This window comes from Eucyclogobius newberryi, unplaced genomic scaffold, assembly GCF_026437365.1.
Source record: "Eucyclogobius newberryi isolate DKJ021-1_F unplaced genomic scaffold, fEucNew1.0.hap1 SCAF_13, whole genome shotgun sequence".
NCBI classification, from domain to species: domain Eukaryota; kingdom Metazoa; phylum Chordata; class Actinopteri; order Gobiiformes; family Gobiidae; genus Eucyclogobius; species Eucyclogobius newberryi.
In genome coordinates, this window is record NW_027315757.1 from 6,360,412 (window position 1) to 6,383,001 (window position 22,590).

General features: G+C 40.7%; 1 protein-coding gene across 1 annotated transcript in view; it reads left to right on the forward strand.

Annotated features, from left to right (window-relative positions):
* The window catches only part of LOC140357879 (carbonic anhydrase-related protein 10-like), a 165,460-nt gene extending 143,904 nt beyond the window's left edge, over positions 1 to 21,556 (forward strand). Inside the window, exons 6-9 of the mRNA XM_072442426.1 lie at positions 2,479 to 2,551; positions 3,632 to 3,786; positions 11,242 to 11,416; positions 21,140 to 21,556. Of these exons, the coding sequence (XP_072298527.1) occupies positions 2,479 to 2,551; positions 3,632 to 3,786; positions 11,242 to 11,416; positions 21,140 to 21,162 (426 nt within the window). The 3' untranslated portion in view covers positions 21,163 to 21,556. The remainder of the gene's footprint in view (positions 1 to 2,478; positions 2,552 to 3,631; positions 3,787 to 11,241; positions 11,417 to 21,139) is intronic.
* Positions 21,557 to 22,590: the final 1,034 nt, after the last annotated feature.

The window sequence follows — 22,590 nt, forward strand, 5'->3', positions numbered from 1 at the left end:
GATTTTCAGACCTTTTTTGGGTCTGCTGCATTTTAATGTGCTCCAGCCGGCTAAAGTAAGAGTAAAATGTTGAGGTTGTAATGCTATAAAATGATGATGTGATGAAACTGTGCCAGGAGAAAGTGACTAAAGCCAGTTATTAATACATTAGTGTACTTAATTACTCAATACAATATTGGCTATGAAAAATAATTATGATCAAATTGATTCATTTTAACTGAAAATGTAAAAGTAATAGTTATCCTTATTAATTTATCTTTTACTGCTCCCAACTGTTCCTTCTTGCCAAAGTGACAAAACAAGTTATATTAAATTAAACAAATGGCATAAGCATTGCTTGATTAACAATTAACACTGATAAAACAGTGCAAACATGTTATTCCCAGAGAATGAACAGAACGAGAAGTGAAGGTCCAAACCTCGCTATTGTGAAGAGACTGTGTTTCTGCAACTTTGCCACTTTTGTATAAAAATATATAGTATTATTCTGTAACAGACGTAATCATAATATGTCTGGTTATTTTTCACTATCAATTTATTATAATTTATAACAAATAGTCTAATGATGCTTTTTAAATGAATTTAAATGTTTTATTGCTCTATTAAAAGTGAATTACAATATAAATGTTTGTTCTGATCAGAACATGACACACTGGACTCCTGCATGAAACAATGCTGTGATGTGATTGGCTGATGGACCTCACGTGCATAAACCTTTACGTTCCTCTTATTCCACTTTAAGACACTGTTCACTCCAAAGTCTCACGTCAGAGGTTCCGGACGAGACGGCGCTCGTCCGGACCGGATCTCCGCTTCTTAGTGACCCGGGGCATAGACGCCCCTCACCGGCCTCACCTGCAGCTGACACTACGGGGCTGGTGTAAATGTGAAGCTTATTATCTTTCATTCACACATTATTATGCGCGGGGCAGAGCTCTCATCGCCTCCAGCCCGAGCGAACTAACGTGACAGAATCGTGTTGTTTCAAACAGCAGCATTAACCGTCTCTTTGTAAGAGAAGTTCAATACCTGGAGAGTGTTGTTGAGTTTGCAGTTTCTTTACATCGTCAAGAAGTTTCTTCTTTCGTTTTTTGGCACCAGGAGATATATTCCTCTGGACATGAGGACCACGCAGGGACCACGTTCTGTTGTGTTTATGTTTTGCTCTCGAGCTCCTCGCGCACAATGAAGTTGCACAATCAGCGCAGGTTTGGTGTATTGGTTGCCAGATTGTCATTACAAATAAATGCGGTTTGTGCGTTATGTTACCGCTGTGTGCGCTACCGCGCCAGCAGCGCTACTACACTAGTGGCGCACGCTGCGCTTGCACTTCGCATAAGACGGGTTGCCAGATTGGGGGCCCTATTAACGCCTCGGGGCCCTACGCGGCTGCTTAGTTCGCTTATAGGCTGGGCCGGCCCTGCTCATGATGGTCCTGGTGGAATTGAAGAGATCCTCAATCCAGACTAAGTCCACAGCTCTCCACTCGCACTGTAACAGTGTCGGTGACATTTATATAGGGCTTTTCTGTCCTCAAGGCGCTCAAATCGCTTTACAACAAAGAACCAGTCACACATACCAGTGTATGCAGGGGGCGGGTTAACTGTTTTGCCCAAGGACACAACAGCAGTATTCACCTGAGGCTGCTGCTATTGCACCACCAACCTATGGCCATTGGATCTGACCATCAAAATTGTTTTGAGGCCGACATATAGTCCTCCTCCTCTTCCGGCTCTATGAACTCCTCCCAGACCAATTTGAACAATGGTTGAAGTTACACTGAGTCTCATATACATCTATTCATCTTATTCCAGACGTCGGCCTGAGCGCCCCCGCACCACGTAATCCTTCCTCCGGTCGTATTAGTGAACAGAGCTGTGACCTCCAGAGAAAATAAGTTCTACACAGACTAAAGGCCGTTCTCATGCCGCTCAGGGAATCAGTGCATTATTGACTTGGTCTCATGAACATTGGATATTTTACACAAATCAATCGACTTTAGAGCATATCTTAGTGGTGAGACTTTTCCCTCGTTCTCTACTCTGGCAAAAAGAGGAAAAAGGTCAGATGAAGTAAGTGGATGAAATAATGAAATAATAAAAATACTTTAGGAGCGAGGCACAAACATTACACTATAAAAAAGAAAACTAAACTAACTCTATTATTGATTCTAATCGATTGGAAATGTAATTTTTAAACGTGTTCAGTCTTAGATGTCCACACATCACAGCTGTGCCATACAGCAGACTGAGCAGAAGCAGAAAACGGCTTTATTAACAGTGTCAATGAACAGGATTCAAAAACTAGGAACTTGCTTTGACATTCAGGCGCAACATACAACAATGCATAATTATAGAAGCAAAATATATCAAAAAGAGCATACACAAAATGTAGAATTTACAATTAAAATGAAATAGATTTGGTCTGAATATACACAATATGCATGTTTGATGGGGCTTCTCCTCTTTGTGGGTGCAGCTCTCGGAAAACTCCAACTCCTTCCTGAACCGCATGCTCAACAGGGACACCATCACCAGGATCAACTACAAACGTGAGTCGCACGCACACACGCACACACGCAAACAAACAAACAAACAAACAAACAAACACACAAACAAACAAACAAACACACATGCAATTTAAATCGAATATACAGTATTAAAGTGCATATGACAGGTTAAACATCACGTTTCACTGAAGTGTAGTTAAATTATTATATATATATTTTTTTAATTGCCTCTTTTTCTCAAGTTTGATCATTTTTGTGACGGTTATAAATGTTCTTCCTGGTTGGACATTGATACAGTCGGTACGGGACTGAACGCTCGCTACCGTACAGTTCCTTTGTGGGGGAAAGAAGTCCATTCATTTCAATGTAGAAGAGCTGCTCTGTGCCACTGTCCAACAACTACAGGAGCAAACATGGACTTTATATTGAGCCAAATACAGACGTGGAGAAGAATCTGGTGATCAAACGGCTCAAATGTGTTTACAGCTCCAGAAATCCTAACGACAGATGCGGACTAAATGCTACTACAAAGCTAGCTACTTCAACATACAGAACCTCAACAAACCTCGATTACGACTCAGTTGTGACTCGACTTGAATTAGTTGTGCTTAAAGTTCACATGATTTGCCAGGAAACGTATTAGACGAGTGAAAAGTTGCGTTTCCTACTGATTCAACGGAGAATTTTTCACTCCAAACAGGAAAAAAAAGTCAAAATTAGAAAAACCTGATCACCTGTCATATGCACTTCATGTTAAAAATCCAATATGATTTTGATTCTAATCACTTTATTTTACATTTGTGTCCTTTTTGTTGCATATTGATATATATTTTCTCTTGTACATTACTTATTGATGAATTAATCCCATACATTGAATCCTTTTTTGCTTAATTTATTGCACTCTAAGCCTATTTACATGATAATAATCAGATAACTTCATTATTTGGATCATCAATAAAACATATTAGTTAATCATCAATGGATTTTTACTGTAACTGTTGTATTTGGAAGACAAAGTACAATGAATTTTACAATAACACCAACACACAGTGGCCTCACGTGGAAATGGCTTGAGAAGCTAGCGTAGCATGTCATTAGTTTGATGAGTTTTTCCGTGCTCAGACGACGCGTTCTTGCTGATGGGCCTGAACATCGCAGAGCTGTACCCGGACACCACGCGCTACATCACGTACGAGGGCTCCGTCACCGTCCCACCCTGCTACGAGACGGCCACGTGGATCCTCATCAACAAGCCCATCTACGTCACACAGATGCAGGTACGGGACACGCTAGCACCCCGGGGCCATTTGAAGCCGTTACAGGTGCACTGGGCCCCTGCAAAGCCTTAAGGCACGAGCAGTTTGTAATTTAGCCTTTTGCACTGATGTCAATTATACAACTTAAGTCAAGAAGGTGACGTCCACAGAGTCAGATCAAGTTAGAGGTCGGATCTGTGGAGAGGCAAGCTTGTTCACAGTTGTTCTCACCACAGGTTCCACACCACAAAACTAAAAGTCCTAATTAGAAAAAGGAGAAGCTGACAAATAGACTGAAAAAGCACTGCCTCTGGATCGAAGGAAGTATTTTGCCAGCCAAAGCAGTGCTATCACCATGGAAACCAGCAGGAGGTGGTTACCTAGCACATCCAAATGTATTCTTGTTCACAAAGTCTGTTTGGGACTTTTGTTTTATTTCTTTAACAATGCAGAGGAAAAGGATTTGTGGTTTAGAAAGATGTGTTTTCATTTCTCGATTCAGCAAAAAGTGCATTTTCCTGCTTGTTTTGTCCTATCTTCAGCTTGAAGTATTTGTCTGACTGTTCCGCCTTTTTCTGATCACATTGTGCAACTGTCTCAAGTATTTGGCCTCAAGTCCTAAGGGATCATCTCAAAATGGGTTGACGCAGAAAAGACTTAATATTTTTCGTCTTGGGGGGGTTTGAACCTACATTTCGTCTTTTTGTTGCTTTGAAGCTTCAATACATCGTTGTGGCAGTCATTGTTTTGAAATGCTAAAAAAAACTCTCAGCAACGAGCATTAGGCCAACATTAGGCGGCCGGTGCGGGCGGAGCACGGCGGGTGCGGGCGCGGGTGCGGGGGGAGCACGGTGGGTGCGTACGGGGAGCACGGCGCGCCGTGGCCCGCGCAGGGAGCGAGGCGGGCGTCGCCGTCGCCAACGCGGCTGGTGCAGAAAAGTTGGAAAAGCTTTTTGCGGAAAGACGCGGCGCAGCAAATGATCACAGGTTTGGCTCTAGTAACGTGCTACGCACTGACCAGAAGAAGGACCAACACCAACCCCACATGAGGTTTCGGCCAATCACAGAAGACGTGAGATTCTCACTGAGATGAAAGCCCGTGGACCATGTGGATTGAGTAAACAAACATGCGTGACATTATTTGGAGAGTTCATAACTTCTACTGATAAACATACTAAAGGATGTTCAGGGACTAGAGGTGAGCATGGTCTATCAAGCTACTATCCTTTTATCAATGCGTAAAATTTTATGTGATGCCAGACATTTTTTTTTGTCTTTTGAGGGAGGGAGGGGGTCCAGAGAGAGATGGGAAAAATCATCTTTTAAGCTTCAACCTATTTTGAGATGATCCCTAAGTCACCACCCACCACTAGTGATTTGCATATAAAGCTGGCTCCTGCCATGTCAACATGGAGGATTCCTGACCTTAAAGATGAAAGCTGCATGTTCACTGTGGCCTTCCCAACTGAAAGTCTCAAAACAAAAGATTCCTCTTCTGTAACATCCCCAAAGACCCTGTTTGTCCAGAAATGTATTACTGTGGTCAGGAGGGACCAGTGGACTTACAGAAATCACTCCAGACTAAGCTGCTTGTTTCAGGTCGTTAGCAGCTGGCTAACGCTAGTTTACATATTATTGTGTGGCTATGCTATTAAATGTTGCAAACAGGTTTAACGAGCCTAATTTCCAACTGTCCGGGTGTTATATTTTAGGATCAGACACAAAGTCCATACTGTTGAAAGCTTTGAGGGCGTGTCTGGTGCAGAGGGCGTGTGACGAGGAGGAGCAGATGGAAATGTCCACAAAACTGTCTCTGTGCCGCTGTAGATAAGGATCAAAACTCAGAACTTCTGTCTTCTTTATGTATCAACACTTTTCATTTTCAGTTATAGGCTCGGTTTTTCATGACTAACAGCGGCGAGGCAACAGCATGTGTGACGTCTTCAGCATGTGACAGCAAATAAGTCACATGGATAAGACTTTGCCTACATTGTAACAGTGTGCATTGTGCTTATCAAACATATGCTAGTGTTCTCCTCAGCGGTGGCAAGTGTTCTCCTCAGCGATGAGCAGCGAGCCGTGATACAACAGAGAGCCAGAAGATTCAAACATGAGCCTGAGCCTGGCTTAATATAAGTGATACAAGGCCATTTGCATAAGGCCATAAGTGTAAAGAAGACTGATACGATGAGACACCAGGACGTGTTGGTGATGCCTTTGATTGGCTGTTGGTGATGCCTTTGATTGGCTGTTGGTGATGCCTTTGATTGGCTGTTGGTGATGCCTTTGATTGGCTGTTGGTGATGCCTTTGATTGGCTGTTGGTGATGCCTTTGATTGGCTGTTGGTGATGCCTTTGATTGGCCGGTGTGAAAGGAGAGAGCGGTGCAATCTTTGGAGGGGATGGAGAGGCTGAGGAGGATGGTGGTGCTGCTGCTGCTGCTGCTGCGGCGGTGGAGAAGAGCGGGGCACCAATGTGAAACAAAAGGAAGGTGGCAAAGCTAGCACGCTGTGATTGGCTGACGTGATGGACAAGTGACAAATGCAATCTTCAGGTTGGGGAAATGTAAAATAATTTGTCATTTTCATAACGACTCAAATAGGACTAGAACAACTGTCATACCTGACATGTCTCAATAATAAACAGTCATATCAAGTGCAAAACTGGTGCTGTCAGTCGAATAAAAAAATAAAATAAAAAATACTTGAATTAATCAAGATTAATTGCATTGCACACCAATTTTTATATATATTATTGAAACGTAAGAAATGTTCTTATTCGATTTTTTCCCCCACATAATATACACAGTATATATATTTTCAAATGATTAAATATTTAAAATACAACTTATAAAATGTCTATAGACGTAGTATTTCATGGTGAATCTTGCCACATCTTTTAAGGTAAATGTACAGGACCAAACAGGTAAGTAAGGTCAAACTACAAAGTGCAGTTTAGTGCAACCATCAGGCAGTGAATAACCACTATTACAAGGGCTGAAGTCCACAAAAGACATTCTTAGTTGACTAAAGACATGTCCTGATGATCGATCAGTCCATTAAAGGGGACAGTGGTGTGAAACTCACAAAAGCTCTCTAAACATTGCAGTATCTCTATAATCTGAGGATGTATCTGACGCAAACTGCACTCACAGGACCACAACAGCCCAAACGTGCAAAAACAACTGTTTGTAAAGGAAAGTAGGCTATAGGAAACAATGTATTTATGTAAAACGGCAGATTAAACTCCCTCCAACTCACTCCAGACCTTCTCCTTTCTACTGTCGCCACATAAATCTTTACAATCGAAATGAAATAACTAGTCGACAAACATGATTCTTGCATTTATTCATGTTTTAATGTCTAAAATATACCTTGTATTGTTGGTGTGAGCAGCTCGCCTGTCCCCATGGAGACAGATACTTTTAATGAAATAATGTGGAATTTCCTCTCCATGGAGACAAGCAGGTGGAAGACCTTACACTAAAAGAGTTATTCAGTTCCCCTTTAAAATGTATGATTTTCATTGGACACTGGCTTCACATGCAGAGCAAAAGTCTGATCAGATCTGATTTCTGGAGTCGTCACAGAATTGAAACGTCATGTCAACAGTTCCATCTGATGTCTCTGGTTGTTCACATCCGTGCAGGTTTTGGCAAGATTGTTTTATGATTAATACAAACACACACTAAAAATCCGATCAAACTATTTGGTTATCTGATTATTCTAGTTATCTGATTTTGTGAACGTGCCCAACGTTTTGTGTGAAGACTCCAATCTCATCACAAACAAATGCATCTTTGACTATTTGAAAGTGCTGATTCTGGTCAGATTTACAGTTTGTACACATCTGTTCTTCATAAACACAGTACAAGCTTAAAGATGACATCACTGACCGCACTGCCCTTTAATCTGCAGTAAATCTCCCCTGGAACACGTATTCAACAGTTCAGCGGTGATTCTGCTCTTCTCTGCTTTGAACTGTAAATGTTCACGAGCGCTCCCTGAACGCACCACAGAAGAGCCGTCTGCAATCTACTGCAATACATGTAAAGAGCTGCAAGATGTATCGCAATTCAATCAAAATCGCAATCGCAAAGACTGCACAGTTTTAGTATCCAAATATCACTGTACAATATTATCACAATATTCATCTCACGGTACGATACTTATTGAGATCATTTTGGAAGGTTTTTTGCAACAAATTGAGCTTGTAATTCGATTTATTGTGAAACTTTTGACAATACAATATCACAATAGTTCGATTGCTGTTACGTCCGTATGTTTCAAACTGCAAATTATTGTAAAAAGAAAAAGCTGCTAACTCTGTATGAGGGTGGGGTTTTAGTCTAGGAGTAAGGATTCATCATATTGGACAAGATCGTGACACGCAATATATTATTACAATATTTTAATATACATTTTGACACAATCATTTCAGTTATAGTGAAACTAAAATGTGCATCCCTTCATTTACTAGTAAAACCACCAAAATAAAAGCTTAAGATTATATCAATGCTAATTTAGGATTCAAGATGTTTTATAAAGTACATTTCTGTTCGATTTTATTGTGATGTATTTAGTTTATAGAAATAATTGCATGAGTTCATTTTTTGATATATTGTGCAGCTTCTTTAGGAGTTTATATCCAGATCTTCAAGTCTTACTGTTATGATCCCGGAGGCAAAAACCCAAAAGCAGTCCGGATAAGGCAAATAAGAATTTATTTAACAAAAAGTTCAAAATCCAAAGGTAGGCACAAAGGCTCCAAAAGTCAAAAAACACAAAAGATCCAAATTTCCAAAAAGCCAGAACTGAAGAGTTCAAACTTGTTCAGGTAGACAGATAAACAAGGCGGGTGCAGGGCAGGGCAGGGCAGGGCAGGGCAGGGCAGGGCAGGGCAGGGCAGGGCAGGGCAGGGCAGGGCAGGGCAGGGCAGGGCAGGGCAGGGCAGGGCAGGAGTACAAGCAGGACAGACATGAAGTGACGAACAGACACAGAACAAAGGGGAGACAGAACTTAAATACACACAGAGAAGCAGGTGATTGGTGGAAACAATCAAGTGGCAGGAGAAACTAATTAAGGGAATGAGAAGACTGACAGCAGGTGAGGGGCGGAGACACAGAAACAACAAAGGGAGCACATGACAAACACAAGGGGCACATGGGAAATAGAGTCTCTGCAGAGCGGATACTAACACTTACATGCAGCTGGAGGTGTTTACAGTGTAAAATCTTACAATCAAAACCTAAATCACAAATCGAATCAAAATTAAATGTTCCAAAACCATTCATTCATTTTGCCCTCTATGCAGTTGCTCTGATGTTAATGGTGCCACATTCTAAATATCAATCACATTTAAATCTGCTCCCTCTGCACAGTCCAGTGAAATGTAAGTCATATTCCCTCTGAAACGTTCGGTGCTCAATGTCAGATCTTTATGCAAGTCATTTTTGATTATTTTGATTTTATGTTTTTAACTGAAACATGCAGTTCTTGTAGAATCAGCTCCGCCCAATTCCAAATTTGAATCTGCAACACGAGAAAACAATTCACCATCAGAGAAACACATGGCCCGGTCGTGTCCAAACAAACATGGCGGCTTACGAGGAAAACATAAAATGACACAAATTGAAAGTCAACAAGCAACGCACTAGACTCCATAAATTAGGTAAATTAAGTTATATATTTTGTTCTGAATGTTCCGAAAATATTTGAGAGACATGTGACCCAAATCAGCTGCGGTAGTTGGCCTGACTCTTGCTTGGAGAGTCCCATTATGGTCCGTTTCCAGACCCTTCTGCATTTGAACAGAATGTAGTCCCAGCATGTGTGCCTCTGTATGTGCCACTGTTATATATATACATATATATATAGGCTCAGATATGCTTCCACTAAGTGTGCTCATTTGTCTTTTACATATTTAATCACTGGTGAAGATGTAAATCAGTGATAATCTGTAGAAGCGCGACTTCCTTGTTCCCTTCCTGGCTCCATCTCAGTGTCACATGAACCCGGGCAGCCCATAATTTGGACGTTTAAAGGTCATTTCTCAGCAAATACATTATTCATTTCTATGTAAATGAGGGACTTCGCAACTGCGTGTTATTGAATTTGGGGCAACTCTCATTTAAGAAGGAATTTGGCTTCATAAGTGTGTCAAGAATCTGGCACAGAAATCTGGTGACTGTTTCGGACCACAGGCTTGACCTGTGGTGCCCCAAGGGTCAATCCTGGGACCCCTTCTGTTCAATCTGCCACTAGGTCAGTTGATACACAAGACGCCACCTCTGCTTGTGTCTCTCCCTGGCCTAGCGCCAAAGTACATCTCGGACATGTTAGTGCCATATGAACCATCTTGGACTCTGAGGACCTCAAGGACGGGCCTCCTGCTGGTGCCAGAGTCAGGACTAAGCATGGACCGGCCTCGTGCTGGTGCCAGAGTCAGGACTAAACATGGGCCGGCCTCCTGCTGGTGCCAGAGTCAGGACTAAACATGGTCTGATCTCCTGCTGGTGCCCAGAGTCAGGACTAAACATGGACCGGCCTCCTGCTGGTGCCAGAGTCAGGACTAAACATGGAGCGGCCTCCTGCTGGTGCCAGGGTCAGGATTAAACATGGACCGGCCTCCTGCTGGTGCCAGAGTCAGGACTAAACATGGACCGGCCTCCTGCTGGTGCCAGAGTCAGGACTAAACATGGACTGGCCTCCTGCTGGTGCCAGGGTCAGGATTAAACATGGACCGGCCTCCTGCTGGTGCCAGAGTCAGGACTAAACATGGACCGGCCTCCTGCTGGTGCCAGGGTCAGGATTAAACATGGACCGGCCTCCTGCTGGTGCCAGAGTCAGGACTAAACATGGTCCGGCCTCCTGCTGGTGCCAGAGTCAGGACTAAACATGGTCCGGCCTCCTGCTGGTGCCAGAGTCAGGACTAAACATGGACCGGCCTCCTGCTGGTGCCAGAGTCAGGACTAAACATGGACCGGCCTCCTGCTGGTGCCAGAGTCAGGACTAAACATGGACCGGCCTCCTGCTGGTGCCAGAGTCAAGACTAAAGATGGGGAATCAATGTTCTAGTTTTATAGAGCTAAAATCTGGAAGTCTCCCTTTAGTGGACACTGTGCTTATGACTGAAATTATTTTGTTCTGGATTTTAACACCAAAAATCACAACTGCAGTTGCCTCAAGGGACAGTGAAAAACAGATTTAACATCGTACATAGGGACTTGGCAATGTCCCAGCATCAAGTGTCCTTAGACAAATGTCCCAAGGTCCCCTGTCCTGACCCTCCTTCTTGGGCAGGAAAAACTACAAAATGTGATGAATAATGCTTTTATTGGGTTACTTTTTGTATGAATTGTCCTCTACTTATACATATTGACTTGATTGAATACAAATAATATAGATAATGTGTCATTTAAATACCAAATGTTTGTGTGTAGGTGTATTTGAGCGTCTACGTTTCTTGTGTCCACAGATGCACTCTCTGCGGCTGCTGAGCCAGAATGAGCCCTACAAGATATTCTCCAGCATGAGTGACAACACGCGGCCCACACAGCCTCTGCTCCAGCGCTGCATCCGAACCAACATCAACTTCAGCAAACAGGGCCGGGACTGCCCCAACAACCGAGTCCTGCGCCACCAATACAGAGGTACGAGTCCAGGACACCGAGAGCAACACAAGGCTCAGAGCGTGTGAGGCCAGCTGAGGAACTTTGAAATATACGTGGTCCACTAAGGTTCATTTGGTGTTCTGATAATTCATTTAAAAGTGTCCTTTTTAGACCACATTTTTTGGACAGTTTCGACGGCTCACTCACCTATGACCTCACCTATGAACCGGGACGAGGTTGCCTTTATACTCTCTCACACTTGTACTGAAAAAGCCAGACTGCAGATGGCGCTGTCGTCCTGTCTCTGCCGGTAGGAAGACAGCTCCAAAGCAGCTGACAAGTCACGTCACGTCAAGAAGATGAGCAGTTGAAACTGTCAGGTTAAAAGTTGAAACTTCCTATAAGTTATCTGTTCTTTTCTTCTGTATCTACTTGCATTGCAACACCGAAACTTCCCCATGTGTGGACAAATAAAGGCTTATCTTAATCTTAATCTTAATCTTAATCTTAATCTTAGGTAAACAAAAAAGAACCTTAGAAATAATAATGAATACAATTATGTCTTGGCAAAAATAACAATGTATATTATAAATCTTCGACAAATATACTTTGTTGGACTTCAGGTTTCAAAAGAAAGGGAAATTTAAAAGTATTTGACGACAATTCATGTTTAATTTATTCATAAAATACATAAACTGTGTCAGGAATTTTTCACACAATAAAATATTGAAAGTATATAAGACTAATGACTGGATTCATTACTATTCTTAAAAGTATGTCAATTTTTGTATTAAAAACAGCAAAATAATAAAGTTTATCTTTTAAATATTGGCGTTACAATTGTAAATAATAATATGTAAATGATCTGTTGCCTAATTTGGACGGCATTTATGAAATTATATGAAATTCAATTTATTTTTGCAATACCCAAGCAGTAGCAGTCGCCTCGAAGGCTGACAATGAAAACAGATCAAACAATGTTCATAGACAAATGTCCCAGAGTCCCCTGTCCTTAGACCCTCCTTCTCCACAAGGAAAAACTACAAAACCTCTTTGGGAAAAAGTATAAACCTGGAGGAGTTCCAGAGTGAAGGAGAGATCTGACTCCCTCAGACGGACGCGAGAGAGACAGTGGAGCTGGACCCACTCAGGAGGGGAACCAGTTCATCAGGAGGAGAACCGGTTCATCAGGAGGAGAACCGGTTCATCAGGAGGAGAACCAGTTCATCAGGAGGAGAACCAGTTCATCAGGAGGAAAACCAGATCATCAGGAGGAGAACCAGTTCTTCAGGAGGAGAACCAGATCATCAGGAGGAGAACCAGTTCATCAGGAGGAGAACCAGATCATCAGGAGGAGAACCAGATCATCAGGAGGAAAACCAGATCATCAGGAGGAGAACCGGTTCATCAGGAGGAGAACCAGTTCATCAGGAGGAGAACCAGTTCATCAGGAGGAAAACCAGATCATCAGGAGGAGAACCAGTTCTTTGAAGCAGATGAAGAATCGTTCATGTGGAGTAGAAATCATTTCTCAGTTGAAGAGCATCCACATCCACAGTTCAGCTTTTAGGACACGCTGGGAGTTACTGGTCTAATCTAGATGTTACAAATGCATAGATAAGTTTCAGCATCGCTTTTACGCAAGACTTTTAGCTGTATTATGCAGATGGAAATAGGCTGTTTTACAGGGTTGATTTATATGAGCTTTAAATGAGAGTTCCTGGTCAAATAAGACTCTGAGGTTTCTTACAGTAGAACTGGAGGCTACACTGTCTCGTAGATGTTTAGGGCCTAGAACAATGACCTTGTTTTTTTCAGGGTTAAGAAGCAGATAATTAAAGTGTCATCCTGTTTTTTTTTACTCTGATCAGGTTTCATTGATAAATACAGCGTGTCATCTGCATAGCAGTGGAAGTTAATGCCATGTGACCTGATTATGTTGCCTAACGGCAGCATGTAAAGAGTTAACAGGATAGGACTGAATACTGACCCCTGTGGCACGCCGTAAATTACTTTAGAGCATGGTGAGGAGCTCTTGTTTACATTAACAAATTGGTACCTATCAGATAAATAGGATTTAAACCAGCTGAGGGCTGTTCCTCCAACACCTACATCACATTCTAACCTCTGCAGTAGAATGTTGTGGTCGATGGTGTCAAACGCTGCGCTGAGGTCCAACAGAACCAGGATTGAGACCAGTCCATCGTCAGCGGCTAATAACGAATCATTTGTGACTTTAACTAGTGCAGTTTCAGTGCTGTGGTGGGCTCTGAACCCTGACTGGAAAACTTCAAATAAGTTATTGTCCTGCAGGTGGCGACAAAGCTGTTAAAATATAACTCTTTGAAGGATTTTGGAGAAAAAGGGAAGATTTTAAATGAGTCTTAATTTACCAATAGGTCAGGATCAAGGGTTAGGCTTTTTCAGTAGCAGTTTAATGACTGCATGTTTGAAGGACTGTGAACACTTTCTAATCAGGTACGGTATTTATGAGGATGAATATAAGTAGGGAGAGAATGTCTTTGAGGAGTCTGCTTGGAATTGGGTCTAGGATACACATTTAGGCCACATCTTCTCCATATGAGGTGAACTCGATGTATTTAGCCCGTGCTTATCACGTGTGAGCTTCTTATTGTATGAACAAGAGTTTCCGTGTCTTTACAGCAGTTTAGTGAAAAGTTTTGCCAGACATACTGTTGACCGCCACCTGATTTGTTCATTTGTCCAGTAATAATTGAAAATAAAATACAGTAAACAGATGTATTTTCCTAGTACCTGCTCATTAGAACATACAAAAAGCATATTCACTGTTTTCGTTTCTCCTAATGGACGATTCTCTTGCATCTTATGGTTTTCAATTTCTAATAATCTTCCATTGTTTTTCCTTTTCTTTTTTTTCGCAACTTTGCAGCTCAAATATGTCTATACTCATATATCCTTTATTGATCCTGAAGCAAATTCAAAATACAAATAATGACCAATTTCATTGCTCCGTGTTTCATACAAGTCCTTCATGGTGAACTTAGCTGGATTGGTCTTTCACACACATTATGCAAAATTATATATATTTTTACCTTTAAACCAAAACATTGTCCAATCATCTAAAACACCTAGAGTTGTATTCAGCTTCATTCAAGCTTGTTTGATGAATCCTGTGTATGAGTTCCTCTCCTACTGAGCCTCAGAAAAACACTTTACACTTTGATTACACACAGTCAGATGTGTGTAATCAAAGGTCGAGCTCTGGAGGTGTCGTGTGCTGTTTTTAGTCCATAAATTATCACCAAACACAAATCATCAAATCACTTCCATTAGCATGTCAGAGCAAGTTAGCATTGTGTTTATTTCCCCATGGCATTTCCCTCTGCTGCCAGTGCACTAACAGCACATTTTGATGAGGGAATGCTTGAATCTTAGAAAGAATACTTTTCAATGCATTCATTATTATAGATGCTGAAACACACAGTCAAAGCAAAAGTGTAAAAGCAAATTTAAAATCAAATTACAACACGGATTTTGCACTTTTTCCTATTGAGTTCGTAATAAACTTTGAATGAATACAAATAATGCATAAATACACGAAAAAACAGTTGTATATTTGATTATGAAATTGTAGCAAAATAAAAAAAAACACAGCGCTTCTATATATTCTAATGTATACTATGTGTGCATTACATGATGGATGTGCACCATGGAGCTATAAACAGTAGCTGCGAACATCGACGTGGCTTCAGTACCGCTCATATTACCTGAGATGCTTTTTGTCAAAATCAACACATTTTGAGGAAAGTAAAAGAACGCTTGTGAGCTCAGGCAAAAACTTTCATCATGTGGCACTCTCAACAGCCTTAAGTGATTAATAACTCATACTTGAACTAATTGCTCATGCACAGACTCTCATTAATTAGAGACATTACTTCAATTTTTCAATCTTGGCATAATTATGCAAACTTTTCCAAATGATCCATTCAGCTTCGGCCTCGCACAAACACATGTCTCACCTGCAGCTCTGATATACAACACACGCTTTTCTTACATTTTTCTTTTCATGTTTTTTATTTATGCTTCAGGTGAAAAATATGGACAATTTTTAACATTCATTTTTTTAACATTACCATTTGGAATAATTGAGTGTGGAGACAGTGTTGGTAGAACTGTATTTCTCCTGATCCCCGTGTCCTCCATCTTCACTCTCATGAATAATAATAAGTCCATGTTGGAGCTTGTGCCCAGTCCGAAGATTATTTTAAGACCTGTCTGACTAAATCTCCAGCTCTGTGTGGGCTTTACAAAACTCACTATTGCAAAGTGAAAAAAGAGGATATAATCAGCCATCCTTTCTGAAACCACAGGACTCTGCTCTCAAAACTCTAATTAGAAAGCAAAATATTCAAATATGGAACCGTGCCAGTCCAAGGTTCTCATAATCCATAAGAAGAAGAGAATCAGTAAAGCTACATGGGTTGTGATTGGTCAGGTCTATTATGCTCATTTGGAAATTATTCCATCTTTTACCTAATTTAGATGTCTTTGCGTTTAAATATTATAATATTAGTCATAATAAACAAGTGGAAATCTGTTTTAATGATCTTTGGCAGTATTAAATCAGTGTTTTTATTATCTGTAGAATATTCACACATATAGAAAACTGTATATTTTGGCAAAGTAAATATTATATGACTGAACAGCTATCTACAATCCCCTTCTTAAACACGAAGGACAGACGGGCTGCCAGTGCATGATGTAGCGCTGTATTTGAATACGGATCAGGACTTTCTTCTTTTATTCTCCCGGATGAATGTGGGATTATAATGACTATAATCCCACATAATATAACATAATATAATGCCTATGGCTGATTGTTAATATTCACATGCTGTAGAACAGCAGTCGAAGTAAACTCCGACAGGAGATGAGTGCGACAGTAGCTCAGATAATCAGAGAATACCTGGTTCGAATCCCGCTCATGACATAGAACATCCTTGGTGGAGTGGTCATTTCCACAATTTGGAGGTGAGACACCTGACCCATCTTGCTACTACTATCTGCGTACAGTACACTGGTGTGTGCTTCCTTGATATGAAGATCGTTGCCTGCCTTAAGGTTTGCTGTATAAATGTGAGAATGATGTAAAACTGTGGATGTGCTCTATCAGGACCAGGCCAAAAGCAGAGGAACTAGATTTAGTCCAAAACGATCTGAGGCACTCTGCATAGGTGTGCAGGTCAAAAGGACTGCAGATAAAATACTTATTTGGTCACAAAGTGCTAAACGATTTTACAAAATTCCCCATTCTCAAGTGGGAAAACACACAATGTACGAGTCAGGTCACAAATCTAAAAGAGATGATCAACAGGCCAACGGCGCCCCAACCAGGCCGTCATGGGTTTCACTTTCTTGTTTCAAATGTCAATTTCTATGGCAACAATCCTCATTTTTCACCACTCTGAAATGCATGGAAAGACCAGAGGTACACTTCTGATTCAAACACCTGAGTAGTCCGAGTCCTTTGGGTAAATGCACTATTGAACTCCAAAACACAAAGAGGGAAGGAGGAGGCACAAGCACAAACCACACAGCGTTATACGCTCTGGTGAGACTCACAAATCCACATCCCTGCTTTGTGGCCTTTCTGGTGACACACTAAGCCGACTTTCCTTGCACTGCACTTAAACATGTCCAATGACAGTAGAGTTGAATCTCATGTACTTTTTGGGAATCTTTCCTCATGTACAGGAAAACGTCACGAAAGACTGCTCACACATTATTATAAAAGGGCCCAATTAGAGCAGAATGGAACAGTAGGAGCTGTCCAGGAGCTTCGGAAGCGAGTGGAACAGCAGCTTTGGTCTGACAGTGTGAATTATGGGTGAAGGCAGAACCCAAATATACTGTCTGTGAGAAGGCAGGAGCGAGGGAGTGAAGAGGAGACGGATTCATCACAACAGGTTGTATTCATAACGGTTGTAATTTGACAGAAATATCAAAACTCTTATATGTTGAACCTTATTATTATTTGTTAGAGATTAGCCCTAAAATGTACGTCTTGAAGTCCTTTCAACAACCTGTCTCCAGCTCAGTTTTAAATGACTGGGATTCTAGAATGTTTGGAACGCGACCTGTTCCTATGTAAATTGTCCAAATCATAGACGAAGGGCAAGAAGCAAACATTTTGTGACACTATTTTCAAATCGTGCAAATGTTGAACTTGGTTTGCTGGTGATTTCGATCTCCTCAGAGTAGTTTGAACTGTCGGTCTGCCCCCGGGTTTGAAGAGCGAACCACTCCGGAGTATGAGACTGACGAGTCAAACGGTGTCATGTAGTGATTATGGCGAGGTTATGACGGTTGACGCTGCATTTCAGTCGTCCTCAGAGTGACGTCGGACAGTCTGATTTGAGCTAAGAAAGTGCTCAAGTTACTGTATTAACCCGGACATTGTTATGACATTTGTTAGTTATTTCTTTGGTTGACATTAGCCCTGTGTAGCACCAATACTAGTGTCAAATATCAGCGCCTATCCAGAAAGAAAATGCTGATTCTCATGTATCGTATGTATGGGCCTATATATTGATATAGGTAAATCCATCAGTTCAAACAATGTGCATAAAATCTGAAAAGGGAATGGGCAGAAGATCTGAGTTACCACGTGTACATTCACGCTTAACATAAATAGCTGCTAACACCTTAACATATTGTGAATTATTTGCATTGTTATTGGCCTTTAAACATACTCTTGAGTACATTTTAGTTTAGCATCTCATGTTTTTAAATCTAAAAAAATATACATACAAATACACTGGGGTCTCTGCCTACTTCCAACACCATAAACTATGTAATCTCCCCTTGCAGCCAGTAGATGAGGCCACCACTCAACAGTTTAAGAGATACATTTCAGAAAATATGATTTTGATTTACTTCCTGGTCGCAGCACGCAGTCGTACTGATGATGATAAGATAACAGAAAAGCACGAAGTGAGTCTGGAGATGATTTAAGGACTTAAAAACAGCACAGAAGATTCTAAGAACCACGCTAAGAAACTGCTTTACATTAGTTCTCACATTTGGTTTTCTTAATACCGTAAATTTTGGGCTATAGATTCTATAAATTAGACACACTGTTGTAATGGCCGTAGGGTTCAAAGGGTGGGGAAAAAGTAGTGACTTAAAGTCCAAAACGTATATCAGACTCTCTTAAATCACTTTCCCTCTTTTGAAGTTCTTGAATATGCAGAAGTAGTTGTTTACTCTTTATTTTATACATGGATTGTGTTGTTTTTAAGTCAAGTAGATCCTCAAATTTTACAGCATTTATTCTTTATTAAAAGTTTGTATGTGCCCTGTAAGTAGCTTTATTTACATCTGTCCAACCTTTCCTCCTCTGTTGCCACTTTTAATGTCTATTTTAGAGACCTCAGATTGAGTTAGCATCACAGCTAGCCTAGCGCTTCAACTCTCCCCGTTTTTGTCGGTAAGAGATCACATGATGCTGTTCACTCACCCGCAAACATCGTGGAATCAGTGACGAAGACCGAGAAAGACAAATAAATTAAATCAAACTGTTGCGCATGAATTGTCCATCGTTTCGGATGGAATTTTGTGTATTGACGATATAGATAGAGAGATCTACTTCATATCTACTTCCTGTAATTTTCAACTTTTTTTTTTTACCTTTTCTTTGCAAACTGCCACTTGACTTGACTTTGATAAAGTTTTCATCCCAACAAAGTATTCATTAGAAAAACATCCAAACCTGTTACTATTTAGACCCATAGACAGGAGCACAGCCCAAAACGTAATGACTTGTCCCTGTTCTCTATCATGTTGTATCCTTATCGTAGTGACTTGTCCCTGTTCTCTATCATGTTGTATCCTTATCGTAGTGACTTGTCCCTGTTCTCTATCATGTTGTATCCTTATCATAATGACATGTCCCTGTTCTCTATCATGTTGTATCCTTATCGTAGTGACATGTCCCTGTTCTCTATCATGTTGTATCCTTATCGTAGTGACTTGTCCCTGTTCTCTATCATGTTGTATCCTTATCGTAGTGACATGTCCCTGTTCTCTATCATGTTGTATCCTTATCGTAGTGACTTGTCCCTGTTCTCTATCATGTTGTATCCTTATCACAATGACATGTCCCTGTTCTCTATCATGTTGTATCCTTATCGTAGTGACATGTCCCTGTTCTCTATCATGTTGTATCCTTATCACAATGACATGTCCCTGTTCTCTATCATGTTGTATCCTTATCGTAGTGACTTGTCCCTGTTCTCTATCACGTTGTATCCTTATCGTAGTGACTTGTCCCTGTTCTCTATCATGTTGTATCCTTATCATAGTGACATGTCCCTGTTCTCTATCATGTTGTATCCTTATCATAGTGACATGTCCCTGTTCTCTATCATGTTGTATCCTTATCGTAGTGACATGTCCCTGTTCTCTATCATGTTGTATCCTTATCGTAGTGACTTGTCCCTGTTCTCTATCATGTTGTATCCTTATCATAGTGACATGTCCCTGTTCTCTATCATGTTGTATCCTTATCATAGTGACATGTCCCTGTTCTCTATCATGTTGTATCCTTATCGTAGTGACATGTCCCTGTTCTCTATCATGTTGTATCCTTATCGTAGTGACATGTCCCTGTTCTCTATCATGTTGTATCCTTATCGTAGTGACTTGTCCCTGTTCTCTATCATGTTCTATCCTTATCATAGTGACATGTCCCTGTTCTCTATCATGTTGTATCCTTATCATAGTGACATGTCCCTGTTCTCTATCATGTTGTATCCTTATCGTAGTGACATGTCCCTGTTCTCTATCATGTTGTATCCTTATCATAATGACATGTCCCTGTTCTCTATCATGTTGTATCCTTATCACAATGACATGTCCCTGTTCTCTATCATGTTGTATCCTTATCGTAGTGACTTGTCCCTGTTCTCTATCATGTTGTATCCTTATCATAGTGACATGTCCCTGTTCTCTATCATGTTGTATCCTTATCGTAGTGACTTGTCCCTGTTCTCTATCATGTTGTATCCTTATCATAGTGACATGTCCCTGTTCTCTATCATGTTGTATCCTTATCGTAGTGACTTGTCCCTGTTCTCTATCATGTTGTATCCTTATCGTAGTGACATGTCCCTGTTCTCTATCATGTTCTATCCTTGTCGTAGTGACATGTCCCTGTTCTCTATCATGTTCTATCCTTGTCGTAGTGACATGTCCCTGTTCTCTATCATGTTGTATCCTTATCACAATGACATGTCCCTGTTCTCTATCATGTTGTATCCTTATCGTAGTGACATGTCCCTGTTCTCTATCATGTTGTATCCTTATCACAATGACATGTCCCTGTTCTCTATCATGTTGTATCCTTATCGTAGTGACATGTCCCTGTTCTCTATCACGTTGTATCCTTATCACAATGACATGTCCCTGTTCTCTATCATGTTGTATCCTTATCGTAGTGACATGTCCCTGTTCTCTATCACGTTGTATCCTTATCACAATGACATGTCCCTGTTCTCTATCATGTTCTATCCTTGTCGTAGTGACATGTCCCTGTTCTCTATCACGTTGTATCCTTATCATAATGACATGTCCCTGTTCTCTATCATGTTGTATCCTTATCGTAGTGACATGTCCCTGTTCTCTATCATGTTGTATCCTTATCGTAGTGACATGTCCCTGTTCTCTATCATGTTGTATCCTTATCGTAGTGACATGTCCCTGTTCTCTTCTCTTTCACAGTGAACCAATGGCTTCTGAAGTGAGGAGTACAAACAGGCCTGTCTTCTGTGACCTCCAGAGCAAAGACTTCAACAGCAACCAACAAAGCAACTCGAGCAATCTGTTGGGAAACTGCAGTGGCCTCGAACAAAGACCTGTGACGGACTACAAAAACTGACCATGTCCAAAGTTCAGAGGTCACACAGGGGTCATGCAGAGGTCACACAGTCTGGTTTCTCTATAGATCTTTGAAGACATTTTCTTGTCCATTGGTCTGATCAGCTTCCGCTTCAGCTTGATTTTGAACTGGGAACTACAAAAAGCAGAGTCTCAGTTTATTTAAATGTGGATGGATCTTGCATCGTTCTATGGAACAAAGTGGGTTTGGATGTCTATAATTATGAACTTTTCTTTAAAAAATAAATTGTATTATTTGTACGTTTTATGAGTTTTCTATTTTTAAGAAACACAAACACACATTAAATGTGCACTATGCAACTTTTGTGATGGAGAGTACATCACAAGGTGATAAAAACAGCCTCAGAAATGTCAGAAGCATGTAATTTAAGAATAGAAAACAGGTAAATTCTACAGAATCGTTGAACTGTCCATGGTGCTTGGAGGAGAACGAGTCCAGCACTGACAGGATCTTCAGCCAAGGCACAAGCAGCCTGCCATTTTACACACAAGCTTCTCCTCCCTCTACTACCACTACTACTAATACTACTGCTTCTACTACTACTACCACTACTACTAATACTACTGCTTCTACTACTACTACCACTACTACTAATACTACTGCTTCTACTACTACTACTACTGCTGCTACTACTAATACTACTGCTACTACTTCTACTACTACTACTACTACTACTACTACATCATCTGGGAAAACTCATTAACAACTCATGTAACAACGAAATTTCCCCTTGTGTGGATATTAAAGGAATATCTTATCTTATCTTATCTTAACTTCAGCATTGCCTAACTTCCTTTACTTCCTTTTTTACATCACATTTTAATCTGCTACTATCGAGTTATTTCGTGATAGTATGATTGAGGTTAATGTGTGATACTGGCAAAACAAAACATTTTATATGATGCCAAATCAGTGATAAATCTGAGTGTAGCTGCAATGTTCCTGTTGTTTTCTGTTTTTTTCTTAACTAAATATTGAGGAGCAGCTTTACTTTTACATTTTACATTACACTGTACCAGCCCTTTCATTTTAGTTGTGTTTTGAGCTCTAACAGGAGCAGATTTCATTATTGACAATGTCATCTGCACAACCTCTACAGCTAGATTAAGTCACTAATACAACCAATAAGGCTCAACACTTGGATGATGCTTTCTAAAACAACCATGACGTTTTTATTTTGAAAAATATACACTCCACAATGAAAGCCACAATGTGTAAACTTGAAATGAGTCTGTTTTATTGGACGGACCGATTGAATTAGCCACTTTCAATA